Source organism: Bos taurus, chromosome 15, assembly GCF_002263795.3.
Source record: "Bos taurus isolate L1 Dominette 01449 registration number 42190680 breed Hereford chromosome 15, ARS-UCD2.0, whole genome shotgun sequence".
Classification (NCBI taxonomy): domain Eukaryota; kingdom Metazoa; phylum Chordata; class Mammalia; order Artiodactyla; family Bovidae; genus Bos; species Bos taurus.
Genome location: NC_037342.1, coordinates 29,697,136 through 29,709,854, shown reverse-complemented (window position 1 = coordinate 29,709,854; position 12,719 = coordinate 29,697,136). Strand labels below are relative to the sequence as shown.

Sequence of the window (12,719 nt, the reverse complement as noted above, 5' to 3'; positions counted from 1 at the left end):
GGCTCCTCCGTCCATGGGATTTTCCAGGCAAGAGTACTGGAGTGGGGTGCCATTGCCTTCTCTGGAAGATGTGACTAGACAGGCCTAAAAAAATGGTTCATATTTTGAAATTTTCCAACCCCTTTACGAATCTACTGAAAAAACATACCCTTTTCTTCAGGAAAACACACCTTCAGACACACACCTTTCTAACTTGGTTCTGGGACTCCAAGTACCTGTTCTTCCCTAGGGCCTTTCACACCCACCCCCCGCCCCACCCCCAGAGCCGCCTCTGTAGAACCCCTGCCCCAGAAGCACTGGGCCCTAACCAGCACTCAGAACGGTCGTGGTCGGGTGCTCCGTCTCCCTGGTGCGCTCCACTCGTCCATTCCAGTGTTCTACTGCCCACTGCTGGCCTATGCCTGGGACCTCCATCTTGGTAGATGTTCCGAGAGGAAATGGAGAAGTTTCACCAAAGGTGGGGTGAGGGGGAGAGAGGCAGGGAACAAGAGGACAGTTAAAAACAAAACAAACCCCAGTCACTGAAAAGGGAAACAAGCCTAATTATTCTGCTCCACTTCTGGGCAGCAGCATCTCCTCATTGCCTAGTTAATCTACCAAACATAAGGAAGAAGAAATGAGTCACGGCCCACACATTTCTTTTATTACCAAAAACAATTGTTATGCACCAACTCAGTGCCTCTAATCCCATCCCTGAGGATAACCATGAAAGTCCTTGGGGCTATAAGAGGAACCATTCAGAGGGAAATGCCTTGGCTGATTTTGAGGAAAGGGCCCTTGGAGGGATCAGTTCCTTGGCACCCCTGGGCCCAAGGACCCCTACAGACAGGAATGGATGTGAGCTGACTATGGATTTCCATCCCTGTTCTAGCATGTCTAGGGGATTAGGGTTTTAAGCCTGACACTAGCCCTCTCTACAGGAACACACACACAACCAGGGTGCCCCCCCTCAAAGAATCAAAACTTTTCAGGACCACCAAAGAATGTGGACTGGCAGAAAAAGGACGTCCCTCAGCCTGCTGAGTGACGCAAGCTGGCTCAAGAGTGGACCACGCTACTCTCAGCATCACTCCTAAAGGCATCCGTTGACAAGGGCTGCCCACTAGGGGCGCTGCCACCAGCCTGGCTCAGACTCCAGGGCCTGGAGGTAGCAAGGGTGGGGGCCTGCAGCCTTCACACCATCTGGACTTCTGGCTCTTCCGCTGCTCCCTGAAGCTCTCCCATGACGCCCCCCGAGGGGGGCTCAGAGGCGGGTGGGGGCTCTCCCGGGGCTTCGAACAGCACGTAATAGACGACCTCCCGCTCGCCCTGGGCGTTGGTCTGGTTCACGACGTGGATGATAGGGCTCGACGTGCCCTGAGAGGCCGGGAGGGCTATGCCCTCACCGCCCCCACCTTCCTCTTCAGCCTCCTCCTGGGGTCCTGGCTCCCCGGGCACTGTTTCCAGAATGATGTCCTGCAGGCTGCTCTCATTCAGGGATGCTCCCAGGCCCGAGCCCTCTTGTGGCTGCCGCAGCAGTTGCTGGGTCAGCTCTACACTCTCATAGCGAACCAGCTGCAGCCTCATGTAGCCGTCCTCATGCTCCTTGTACCTGGTGAAGGAGGAGCACGGAGGGTATAGCAAGCAGGGGCAGGGGGCACGGCGGGCACGGGGGGCAGACACAGGCTGTAGACTAGCGAGGTAAGGGACAATAGGAGGGAAGAAGCCCTGGGATTCTAAGTGATGGGTATTAAAGACAAAAAAAAAAGTCTTTATTGTATAAGATTTAGAAGAAAAGGCAAGAAAGCTCATTACTCAGAAAGCAAAGGGAGGGACTTCCTTGGTGGTCCAGTGGTTAAGAACCTACCTTCCAATGCAGGGGATGGGGGTTCAATCCCTGGTGGGGGAACCAAGAACCCATATGCCACAGGGCAACTAAGCCTATGCGCCTCAACTAGAGAGCCCACACATCGCAACTAGAGAGAAGCCTGCACTTCTCTCTAGAAGGCTTCACAGTAGGGCTGCAATGAAGATCACGTGTGCTGCAACCAAGACCTGATGCAGCCAATAAATATTTTTTTTTTAAAAATAGGAAAGGGAGGGGAGAGGAGAGAGGAACTGTCTGTGTTGGACAGTAGGACTGTCAAAGGATTTATGAGAAGGCCATGAAGCTACTCATTAGGACCCTTGGGTTCACGCTCTGGGCTCTGGTTCTGGCTGCAGGGCTTTGGGGATCATTTATTGGGTTTGGTATTGTTCCCTGGATTCAGAAATTAGAAAAATATTCTTTGCCCCACCAATATTTTGGAGGTTCCTTGAGCCTAAATGGAGACAGTGGACATCAGAGCACCATCAAATTCAAGGATTTTAAATTGCTGAAAAGTATGAAGAAAAAAATGCAGAAATCCAGGTATGGGGGGAGGCTGAGAGACATACCTAAAGCGGGGGTGCCCTGAGGGCCACTTGAACTGGTGCTTCTTGCGAAGGTGCACGGTGAGGTTGTTGCCCCTTGTGAAGCACTTGTCACACACGTGGCATCTGTACCTCGGCTCTGAGTCCCCCTGGTGGGGAGGGGAGAGTGAGGCCAGCTTCCCCCACCCCAGGCACCCCCCACACTTCTGCTGGCTCCTCCCTACCATCAGCCCCACTCACTTCATGCACTTTTCGGTAATGCGACTTGATAGAGTAGAGCGACCGGGCGCTAAAGGTGCAGTTCTCGAAATCACAGCTGTAGGCTGGCTCCTTGCTATGGGTATCGAGGTGCTTCCGGAGGTCGATCAGATTCTTGCAGCTGCCAAGAAAGATCATGAGGGATCAGAAAGCATGGGGGAATCCTGGAACCCAGGTTTTGTGATTTCCCACCCCGTTTCCTCTTACCTGTAGTCGCAACAGTCACATTTAAAGGGACGGGCCTCGCTGTGGCGGAAGCGCATGTGGTTTCGGAGGGAGGAGGGCAGCGGGCAGGTCATGTCACACAGAGGGCATTTGTAGTGGTTCACTGAGGGGCAGAGAGGAGGCTGTGGCCGCAAAGCTCGCGGAAGCCTGGAGGGCAGGCCCGGAGGACAGCGCTGGCCGGCTACTCACCATGGTTGCGCATGTGGTCCCGCAGCAGCCGCTCTGTGGCAAATCTCTTGGAACAGTGAGAGCACTGGAAGTGCTGCTCTGCAGGGGGTCAGGCAGAAGACAGGTGGAGCACGGCCGGTGGCAGAGAGGAGGAGAGCACGCTGGGAGAGGGGAACCCCCCCAGGCAGAGGGAAACCACCCAAGAAGAGGGGAGCTTGGGGAACTATGGATGGACCCAGTATCATGGAAGGAGCGTGGGACCTGGAGTAGAGAACCTGAATTAGAATTCTGGCTTGCCCGCTTACTAGCAGTGTGATCTCAGGTAAGTGATTTAATCTGAGCCTCAGTTTTCTCATCTGCAAAAACGGGGGATAAGAAGCCTACCTCACAGGGCCGCTGCGAGGATTCACTGAGACAAGAGCCGTGGCACAGCGTAAGCATGGAGTGACAACCTCTAATGGGTGCCCATCAGCAGACACTGTGCCAGGTGACTGAGCCCTCAAGACAGATATAGCTAAGCTGCAGATACCTTCAGGGGCCCCCTCTCCTGAGAACGTGCCCCCAGCCACCACCCCAAGTAGGACAGCCTGCACCTATGCCCCTTCTTCAATCGCTTACGATCCAACGAGGACTGGCGACGGATATGATCTAAGAACTTGGTGTTGTTGGCAAACATGCCCCCACAGGTGGGACAGGCCACCACCTTCTCCTGGGTATGGCTGCGGAGGTGCTCTCGAAGCTTAAAGCGGTCCTTGAAGGTGCAGGTACAGCCTGGGAAGGAAGGCCCGGTCAGGTCCAGCCACAAACCCCCAGAGTAGGGTCTGTACCCCCAAGTCTCTCCAGCCAGCACCCAACCCTGCCCTGCAGGACTGGTCCTACCCCTAGCTGCTCTGGTCCCTTAGCAACCCCAGAGGTTCTTTAGAAGCCATAAATTAAGGAGTGGCCCTACCTTTCCAGCCACAGAGCACCACATTGTTGTCCTTGCCAACTACTTGGTATTCACAACACAGGCTGTGCGCTTCCACGTGCCGGTAGAACCACTCGGGGTTGTCGAAGGAGTTCTGTGCCAGGAGCAACTTGGGGTAAGGACTGAGGAAGGGTGGAGGGACTCCTACTCTCAGGTGTCCAGAGGGGGGCTTCTTGGTTCTCTCCCAAATTAATTGGTGGGATAGGAAAGTTTGAGCAAGGGGCTACCCAGAAATGAAGGAAAGCTACTAGCAGGAACTTCAGGAACATAGCGTATCCCAGAAAGGATTAAGGAGTCTTGAGATAAGATCCCCAACCCCTCTCCATCCCTACTCCTGGCTCTGTCTGCTGACCTCACAGTGCTCCCACAGGCACAGGAAGTGGTCGGGGATGTCAGGGATGAGGTTGCGGCTCTGGAAGTCCAGGATGCAGGGGCTGAGGTCAGCCTGGCTCTGCAGGGCCTGCAGTCCCCACTGTTTCAGCTTGGTGTGGTAGCAGTGGAAGTAGACATGGCGGATGAGATCAGCAGAATTGTCCGGAGAACAGAAGCCACACTCCCGCCACAAGCAGGAGAATTCTTCCTCTGCAAAAAGGGGTTTAGAAGGAAGCGACTGATGACTTTCCAAAGCTCTCCTCCCACTTAGCAGCAAGGGACCAGGCTGGGATGACCTGGTATACCAGGAGTTCATCCAGCAAATGCTAGCATTTAACGACTACTAACTGTGTGCCAGGCACCGGGAATACAACGAGGACAAAAAGAGTCCCAGTCCTTACCCTTGCACAGCTTTCAGTCAGGAAGAAAAACACATCAAAATAATCACAAGCATAAATATAAAGCTACAACCAGGTGGAGAGGAAGCACGGTCTAGGCAGGGAGACTGTGTGCACAGCCCAGTGCCAGTGACTCAGACACAGCAGGTGCGGCTGGCACTTGCTACCGTGGCTTGGCGTTTCTGCTGTTCCCTGAGGAACCCGGGATGCCTCCCACTCCTTCCTGTCAAACCATAGGTCTTTCTTTCCCCCATATTCTGCCCAAGATCTCTAGGAAGGCCTATCAGCTATTCCAGTCTACTTCCTATCTCTCTAAGCACCAAATTTTCAGTGCTCTATATAGGTTTACTTGTTTTGAAAAGTAGCTACTTTTAAAAATATAATAATCACCTAATTTCCCTTCTGTATAAATATTACTTGCTTCTGAAGCTCTTAGTTATAGGTTACAGTCACTAGATTCAAATGGAATTTGAGGTGGGGGAAGGAGTGCTGTCTCTATACCTTCTGTAGAAAAGTTTTTTTCAAACTGTGTTATGACCTATTAGTGGCTAGTGAAATCAATTTAGAGGATTGCAAATAACAATTTCTTTTTAATTAAAGAGAATAAAATAGAACAATTCAGAGAGAATTTAATCAAGGCAAGGATTGTTTTTAGTATTTCTTAACTTCTCTATACAGGGTTGTGACATAAAATGCATTGCTAAATTTTACTGCATTTCACAGTAAAAAATAAATAAATAAATAAAAACACTGCCAGAGTGAAAAAAGCAGACTGCCAACAGCTTGTACAATATGATCCTTTAAAAAAAGTAAAATCTAATTTATATATATACATGCAGAGAGAGGTCAAAAAGAATGTTCACTAAAGTACTGTCAGTTAATTGACTTTTAATGGCAAGAGGAAAGGTTCATTCCATATATCCTTGCTGAATGAGTTTTCCAGAATGAGTCTACAATGTTTTTATAAACAAATAAAAAAAGCACAATTAAGAAAATAAACCACCACTCTCACTGGCTGCCTTCTCCCTCTGTGGCAAGGAGAGTCAGATTTTCCACCATCCCTTGGGCTCTTTCCCCTTCCTGTGTCCTGCTTCCTTACCAAGCAGGTCCTCCTCCTCCTCTTCTTCCTCCCCGGAGCCCTGCAGGTGCTGCTGCAGGTGCTGAGTGACATGCTCGCAGAATTCCTCCATGGCCGAGCACACAAAGGAACAGGACCCCCACTCACACTGCAGCCCCAGGTTCTCCTTCCGGGGAACTTTCCCAGGTGGCGGCATGGCCTTCACCCTAGAGGAGGAAGAAATCAGCACCTGTACAGATTCCACCCAAGTGCTGCTGGGGGTTAACACGGGACAGCCAGCCAGCCTGGAGCCAAGAGATGTTTTTCAGTGACCCTCAAGAAACGCTGTGCTTTTTCAGTAAGGACAGAGTAGCAGTTCTTCAAACCCCTGGAAGCTGTTTGGTGTTCTTGGGAATGGAGAATACAAACTGACATTATTGAGCACGTACCAGGCTCTGAGCTAAGAACTTTAACAGACACTTTTTCAAGGAGCTTCAGAGCAACCCATCAAGAAGGAATTACTCCTACAAAAGGCAGAACAATGCTCAGGTTCAAAAAGATGACTTTGAAGACCCAGAGCTCAGATTCAGACTCCTTTGTTCACCACCTACTTAGCTGTGTGACCTTGAACAAGTAAGCTTAACCCTTCTATTCCTGAACACCCTTATTTTCAGAATGGGGATAACAAACCCTTCTGCTTTTAATCTGCTATATGCCAAGGACCTACTAAGCACATTGTGTCATCTAATTACCAACACCATCCTATGAGGGAAGTACTGTTTTTAATTTCATTTGTAGATAAGGGCATAAGGCCTGGAGAGGTTAACTGGTTTGCTCAAGATCACACACCAGGGGTAGGGTCAGGTCAGGCTGACTCCAAAGTCCACATTTTTCCTATGCACACAGATGAGCCTAGAAGCTCCTTATTTCTCACTGGATCACATCGTAAGTACTCCATCAGACTTACGAAGGGCCACACATACTCCTTTTGCCTAACCTATCTGGTGCTTTACTTCACCACTGCCCTAATATCCTCTGAACAAAAATGTCAATTCTATTTCACATAAGAGGCAGTGTCTGTCCAGTTTATACTGGGTATACACAGTGTTAGGCACACTTTGGTGGGTAATAAACATTCGTTGAAGAAAGCTGAATAAAAAACAAAAAGTTCTCAACCTTTAATATGCACACAAATGCAGAGGTTTCCAACTCCTGCCCTAGAGATTCAGATCTGGGAAGGCTGGGGTTAGGCCTAGAAATCTGCCCTTTAACTCAGCAGCCCAGTTGTGATGGGGCCTCCAGAAGCAGAGTCTGAGGAACAATAAAAGGATAGTTTCCCTCATTAAAACAAAACACAGAATGACAGGTGACACTGCACACAAAAATCTCTGGGGGAAGAAAAGACACTAAGAGGCCCTGACTCTGTCCCCTGAGCATCACCTCCTTGAGGACTCTCACCAACTCTCACTGTGGTACCCAGGAAGGGAGTGCGGTATTGCTCTTCCTGGCCTTTCAGAGAGAGGTGGGAACTCTGAAAAAGAACTTTAGTACACAATGAAAGGGGAAAACCCCAGAAAATACAAAATGCATAAAATCTTTCATACTTACAAGTATAAGAACCTACTATATCTAACTGGTTACCAAAGGAACCCCTCCCCTTTTTTTTGTCCACACCTCACGGCATGTGGGATCTTAGTTCTCTGACTAGGGACCAAAAAGGTAATCCCTGCCTTGGAAGTATGGAGTCTTAACCACTGGACAACCAGGGAAGTACCAAAAACCCCTTTTTAAGGAAGCCTTAAGGAAATGGCAACATATTCCAGTATTCTTGCCTGGAAAATTCCACAGACAGAGCAGCCTGGTAGGCTACAGTCCATGGGGTCTCAGAGAATTGGACATGACTAAGCAACTAAGCACAGCACATAGCCGCACAGAGGGTATAAGAAACCTGGGCTTCTCTGGTGGCTCAGTGGTACAGAATCCACCTACCAATGCAGGAGATGAAAGTTTGATCTCCAGGTTGGGATGATCCCCCGGAAAAGGAAATGGCAACCCACTTCAGTATTCTTGCCTAGAAAATTCCATGGACAGAAGAGACTGGAAAGCTACAGTCCATGAGGTGGCAAAGAGTCAGACACAACTAAGCATGCATGCAAGCATATGCCAAGCACTGTTCTAAGTGTCTTATATTTATAAAAACTCATTAGTACAACAATCCTATTGAAGTAGACAGCCTGATTATCCCACTTTACAGATGAGGAAATGGCCCAGATAGGTTAAGTAATTTACCCAAGATCACAAAGCTAGGAAGTGATGGAAACAGAATTCAAAGCCAGGGAGCATGACTCCATTCTCCTCCTCCATCTGCCTGTCTTACCTTTTTATGTTTGATTCCCTCCTCACCAAAGACATCATATTCATATACACAATACCCAAAGCATGCTTTATTGAGTAGCTATTTTGTAAGTTTCCTCCAATAAGCTGTGAGCTCCTAGAAAGCCTGGTCTGTGATCTCTTCATTCTAACTGCAGAGCCAGCACACACCTACTATGAGCTCTTTTAATGTTCAAGTAAATCTATAACATTACTTTACTTTTGCACAAATCACCTAGCTTCTCTGAACCTGTTTCCTTAAATGTAAAACAGGATATTAATATCACAGCAGTGGATGAGGGAATCGACTGATATGATTAGAAAGCTCCAACATTTACTAGCCCTGTGATCTTAGGCAAGTTACTTAAGCCCAGGTTTCCCATGTATTATTAACACGGGAATAATCATGCCTATTTCACTGAATTGATTTATGGATTAAAACACATAATGGATATTAAAATGCTTAGCCTAACTCAACAAGTGTTGGTTCTTCGTATCCTTGCTTCTAAAAATTAGATGATCTAAGAACCAATGCTACAAAAAGATCAACAAAAGGAAAACACGAAGGATTCCTAACCCTTCCTTTCATAGGGAATCATAGAAAGAAGCAACGAGCAAATACTTGAGTATAAATTGCAACGCAAGGCACCGAGAATGAACCCTGAATGGTACGCAAGAAAAGAGGGACCAAGGTCTGGAACCTTCTAAGGACTCACAATTTGGCCGAAGAAATAAGATTCTGACGTGTTTAAACAACGACCAAAACAAAGCGCCCGGTGAGGGGAGCTGGACAGGGAGAAACCGCGGCGGCAGGCTAAGCAGGAAAGGTTGCCCTTAGCGGTGGGGACTGGGCCCCTGGAGCACAGGTAGAATTCGGAGAAAAGGAAGGAGACCATTCGAGCGGGGAAACCTCCCCCTCTCAGCCCAGCTGGCTTCCCCCTAAGGCGTGGCGGCGATCGTGCTTCAGCTGCAACGAAGCCCCAGACTGGAAAATAAGTCGGGGTTGGGGGCTGGGGGCGCTGCAGGCGCCAGGCAGAACAGAGTGGCCGAGCAGCAAGAGAGCGCCTCGCCGAAGCGACCGGAAAAGTGCCTGGCTTCGGCAGCCGGCCCAAAGGACAAACCGATGCTGCCCCGCCATCCCCGGCATCCCCTGCTTACCTCCCGTCAGTCAGCTCCCGGGTCTCTCCAGCTCCCCTCCCACCTCGCACCGTCTCCGGGAGGGCACTTGAGTGACGGCCAACGACAGCCAATCGTCGCTCTCAAATCCCTCTAACAGCCAATCGCCGCTGCGACTGACGAAACCCGTGCGCGACCAAAACACGGAAGGGGCGGGAGTGAGCGGCAGCGGGCCGCGCGGGAAGGTAGCGCTGCGGACGCCGCAGGTCTGCAGGCTAAGTGCAGGCAGGCTTCCCTAGGGCCCGAATTTCCCCGACTGCGCAGGCTCGGCGCACGGCATCCACTGGGCATGCGCCGAGCTCGGGCTGTGAGCCGAGAGGGGTCTCCCCCCTCTTGTTGGTTACAGCTCCAGCTGGCCGCGTGGGAGTTAAGACAGAGGAAGAGGCGGAGGAAAAGGCGTCGGAGGCTCGGTGCCCAGAACAACGAACCCCGCTCGGCCCAAACTGGGGGTCCTTCACCTTCTTAATCTTCCTGTTTCTTAAATATCAGTATTCCTTATGCCATCTTCTCTTCCTCCCACAACTCTGCCTTCTTTGTTACCAGTCTCAGTGAACGACTCCTGAAACCTGGCAGTCATGTCTGATTCCTCCCTCACACGTCATATCCATTCCATTGCCAAGTCCTATAAATTCTGCCCCCTTAACACAGGATCTCTCAAGTTCCCCACCCCAACACACACACACACCCTTTCTTGAGCTTCGCAGTCCCATCTCTTGACCATTAGCTACGTCCATCCCGGATGTCTACACTGACCCAACTGGCTCCCTGCGGCCACTCCTGCTTCCCTCCGAACCATTCTCGACGGAGCTCTCAAAGTGATCTTTGCAGAGAGCAAATCTGATCAAACCACCACGCTGCTTTAAACGCTCAAAGCCCCAAACCATACTGAGGCTCTCTGGACCCTTCAGCATCTGGGTCCTGCATACTTCTCCCCATCGTATCTTGAGTGCTTCTCGAGCTCCTCTCTGCTCCCCAGCCCTGGATTTCTTTCAGCTTCCCCACCACACCTAGCCGCCTTTCCTCTGCTGCCTTGTACTTACTGTTTGCTCTGCCTGGAACAATCTTCTGAAACTGATGGGAACTGATTCCTACTCATTCTTCTGGTCTCAAAGAAGCAGCTTTTTTTTTTTTCCTGGAAATCTTCCTGGACATCCCTTTTCTGTGTTTCCCTATTACAGCTCTATCGCACTTCCCAGGTGGCGCTACTGGTAAAGAGTCCTCCTGCCAATGCAGGAGAGGCCAGAGAGGAGGGTTGGATCCCTGGATGGGGGAGATCCCCTGGAGGAGAATGTGGCAACACACTCCAGTATTCTTGCCTGAAAAAATTCCCTGGACAGAGGAGCCTGGCAGGCTACAGTTCATGGGGCCACAAAGAGTCAGACATGACTGAGCACACATTATATTGTATTTGCCTGTTCAACTTGTCTGCATTCTGCACTGACTCAGATCAGTGAGGGAGGACAGGGAGTGTGTGTGTGTGTGTGTGTGTGTGTGTGTGTGTGTGTGTGTGTCTTTCTATAACCCCACTGCTTAGCCTAGTAACTGAAACTCAGTAAGCATCCAAGACATATTTGTTTAAAAATTATGTACCTTGCTGCTGCTAAGTCTGCTGCTACTAACTCGGTTCAGTCGTGTCCGACTCTGTGTGACCCCAGAGACGGCAGCCCACCAGGCTCCCCCGTCCCTGGGATTCTCCAGGCAAGAACACTGGAGTGGATTGCCATTTCTTCATTAGGACTGATATTATGTTATATTTTCTAGCCTAAATATAAGCCTATATAGTTTACAAAATCAGAAAACCCGTTAAATGTTCAATATAAATAAAATGAACTTAAAGATGCCATTAAAAATAGCAGTCACAAGAAAATCAGAAATTTGTGCATGAAATTTTTTACTAACAGTGATTAAATTTTGTCCCTATTTTAAAATAAGGGTTTTAAAATATAATTCTAGTAACAAAAATGTTTTATCAACTTTATCCATTCAAAAGCACATAGCTTTAGTAATACTTCACAAATTGCCAACCATATTTTAATTCAGGATTAAACCACCATAGATGGCTTTTAGCTTTAATTTAGCAATTCCTGAAGAAAAACTCATTCACGGATCTGCGTAGACTCAATTTTTACAGAGAAAAAATTTCAGGATATCTCTGAAATGCACACGTTTCCAAAATTTGAGACAGTACTTTGCTGTCTAGCATAGTTTACTTCCACTCAATCTGCTTCTCTTGAAAACAGGCCACAATTTTGGCTGGATAATTCAAGACACATCCTGAGATTTGTTCTTTAAAAGCTGCCGCAAGACCTTGAAGCATAATTCATACTCATCCAAAACTCTGGATCTCTCCTGAAAGTAGAAAATGGATAAGCTGAATTATGTTTTGTGTTTCCTCTGAGTTCGTTTTTTAAATCTCTATTTTTGAAAAGTGACGAGACTCTTCTTCACTACAAAATAGGTGACTGCACTGGGCAGCTCAGCACTGGAAACTAACTTTTCCAGTCATCAACAACTCAATCCACAGATCCAGTTGGAACCTGAATACCTGCCCTCTCATCAAAAAAAAATTTCTCGTGAAATTCTGAGTTCAGTGTGTTGGCTGTCTGGTCATGTTGGTAAACAAACTGCTCCTCTGTGAACAAATAAGAGTTTCATTTCTTAGATCAGGGGAAGGAGCTTGATAAATCTCTTTGAGTTTTGATGACTAGAATTTGGCATATCTCTCATACAAATTGGGCTTCCCTGGTAGCTCAGCTGGTAAAGAATCTGCCTGAAATGCAGGAAACCTTGGTTTGATTCCTGGGTCGGGAAGATCCACTGGAGAGAGATAGGCTACCCACTCCAGTGTTCTGGGACTTCCCTGGTGGTTCAGTTGGTAAAGAATCCACCTGCAATAGGGGAAACTTGGGTTTGATCCCTGGTTTGGAAAGATCCCCTGAAGAAGGGAACAGCTACACAGTATTCTGGCCTGGAAAATTCCACAGACTGTATAGTCCAGTCAGTCAGTTCAGTCGCTCAGTCGTATCCAACTCTTTGCAACCCCATGGACTGCACCATGCCAGGCTTCCCTGTCCATCACCAACTCCCGGAGCTTATTCAAACTCATGTCCATCGAGTTGGTGATGCCATTCAACCATCTCATCCTCTGTTATCCCCTCTCCTCCTGCCTTCAATCTTTCCCAGCATCAGGGTCTTTTCCAATGAGTCAGTTCTTTTCCAATGAGTCAGTGGCCAAAGTATTGGAGTTCCAGTTTCAGCATCAGTCCTTCCAATGAATATTCAGGACTGATTTCCTTCAGGATGGACTGGTTGGATCTCCTTGCAGTCCAAGGGA

The 12,719-nt window shown here is 48.8% G+C and overlaps 1 protein-coding gene across 4 annotated transcripts; it reads right to left on the bottom strand.

Moving 5' to 3' along the window:
• Nucleotides 1–621: 621 nt before the first annotated feature.
• Nucleotides 622–10,603, bottom strand: HINFP (histone H4 transcription factor). Of its 4 annotated transcripts, none has more exons than XM_005215935.2 (10): nucleotides 10,426–10,603; nucleotides 5,879–6,063; nucleotides 4,362–4,591; nucleotides 3,992–4,103; nucleotides 3,661–3,813; nucleotides 3,064–3,141; nucleotides 2,857–2,977; nucleotides 2,632–2,770; nucleotides 2,416–2,540; nucleotides 622–1,591 (listed from the first exon to the last, which is right to left on the bottom strand). In XM_005215935.2, the coding sequence occupies exons 1-10, from the start codon at nucleotides 10,479–10,481 to the stop codon at nucleotides 1,174–1,176; spliced, it is 1,617 nt and encodes a 538-aa protein (XP_005215992.1). In that variant the 5' UTR covers nucleotides 10,482–10,603; the 3' UTR covers nucleotides 622–1,173.
• Nucleotides 10,604–12,719: the final 2,116 nt, after the last annotated feature.

Excerpts from the sequence above, each read along its gene's own strand:
- HINFP (XM_005215935.2), bottom strand. The coding sequence starts at position 10,481 with ATGAGTAGGAATCAGTTCCCATCAGTTTCAGAAGATTGTTCCAGGCAG. Across the intron at positions 6,064-10,425 it reads TGTTCCAGGCAGAGCAAACA|GGTGAAGGCCATGCCGCCAC; the intron begins GTAAGTACAAGG and ends TTCCTCCTCTAG. Across the intron at positions 2,541-2,631 it reads ATTACCGAAAAGTGCATGAA|GGGGACTCAGAGCCGAGGTA; the intron begins GTGAGTGGGGCT and ends CCTCCCCACCAG.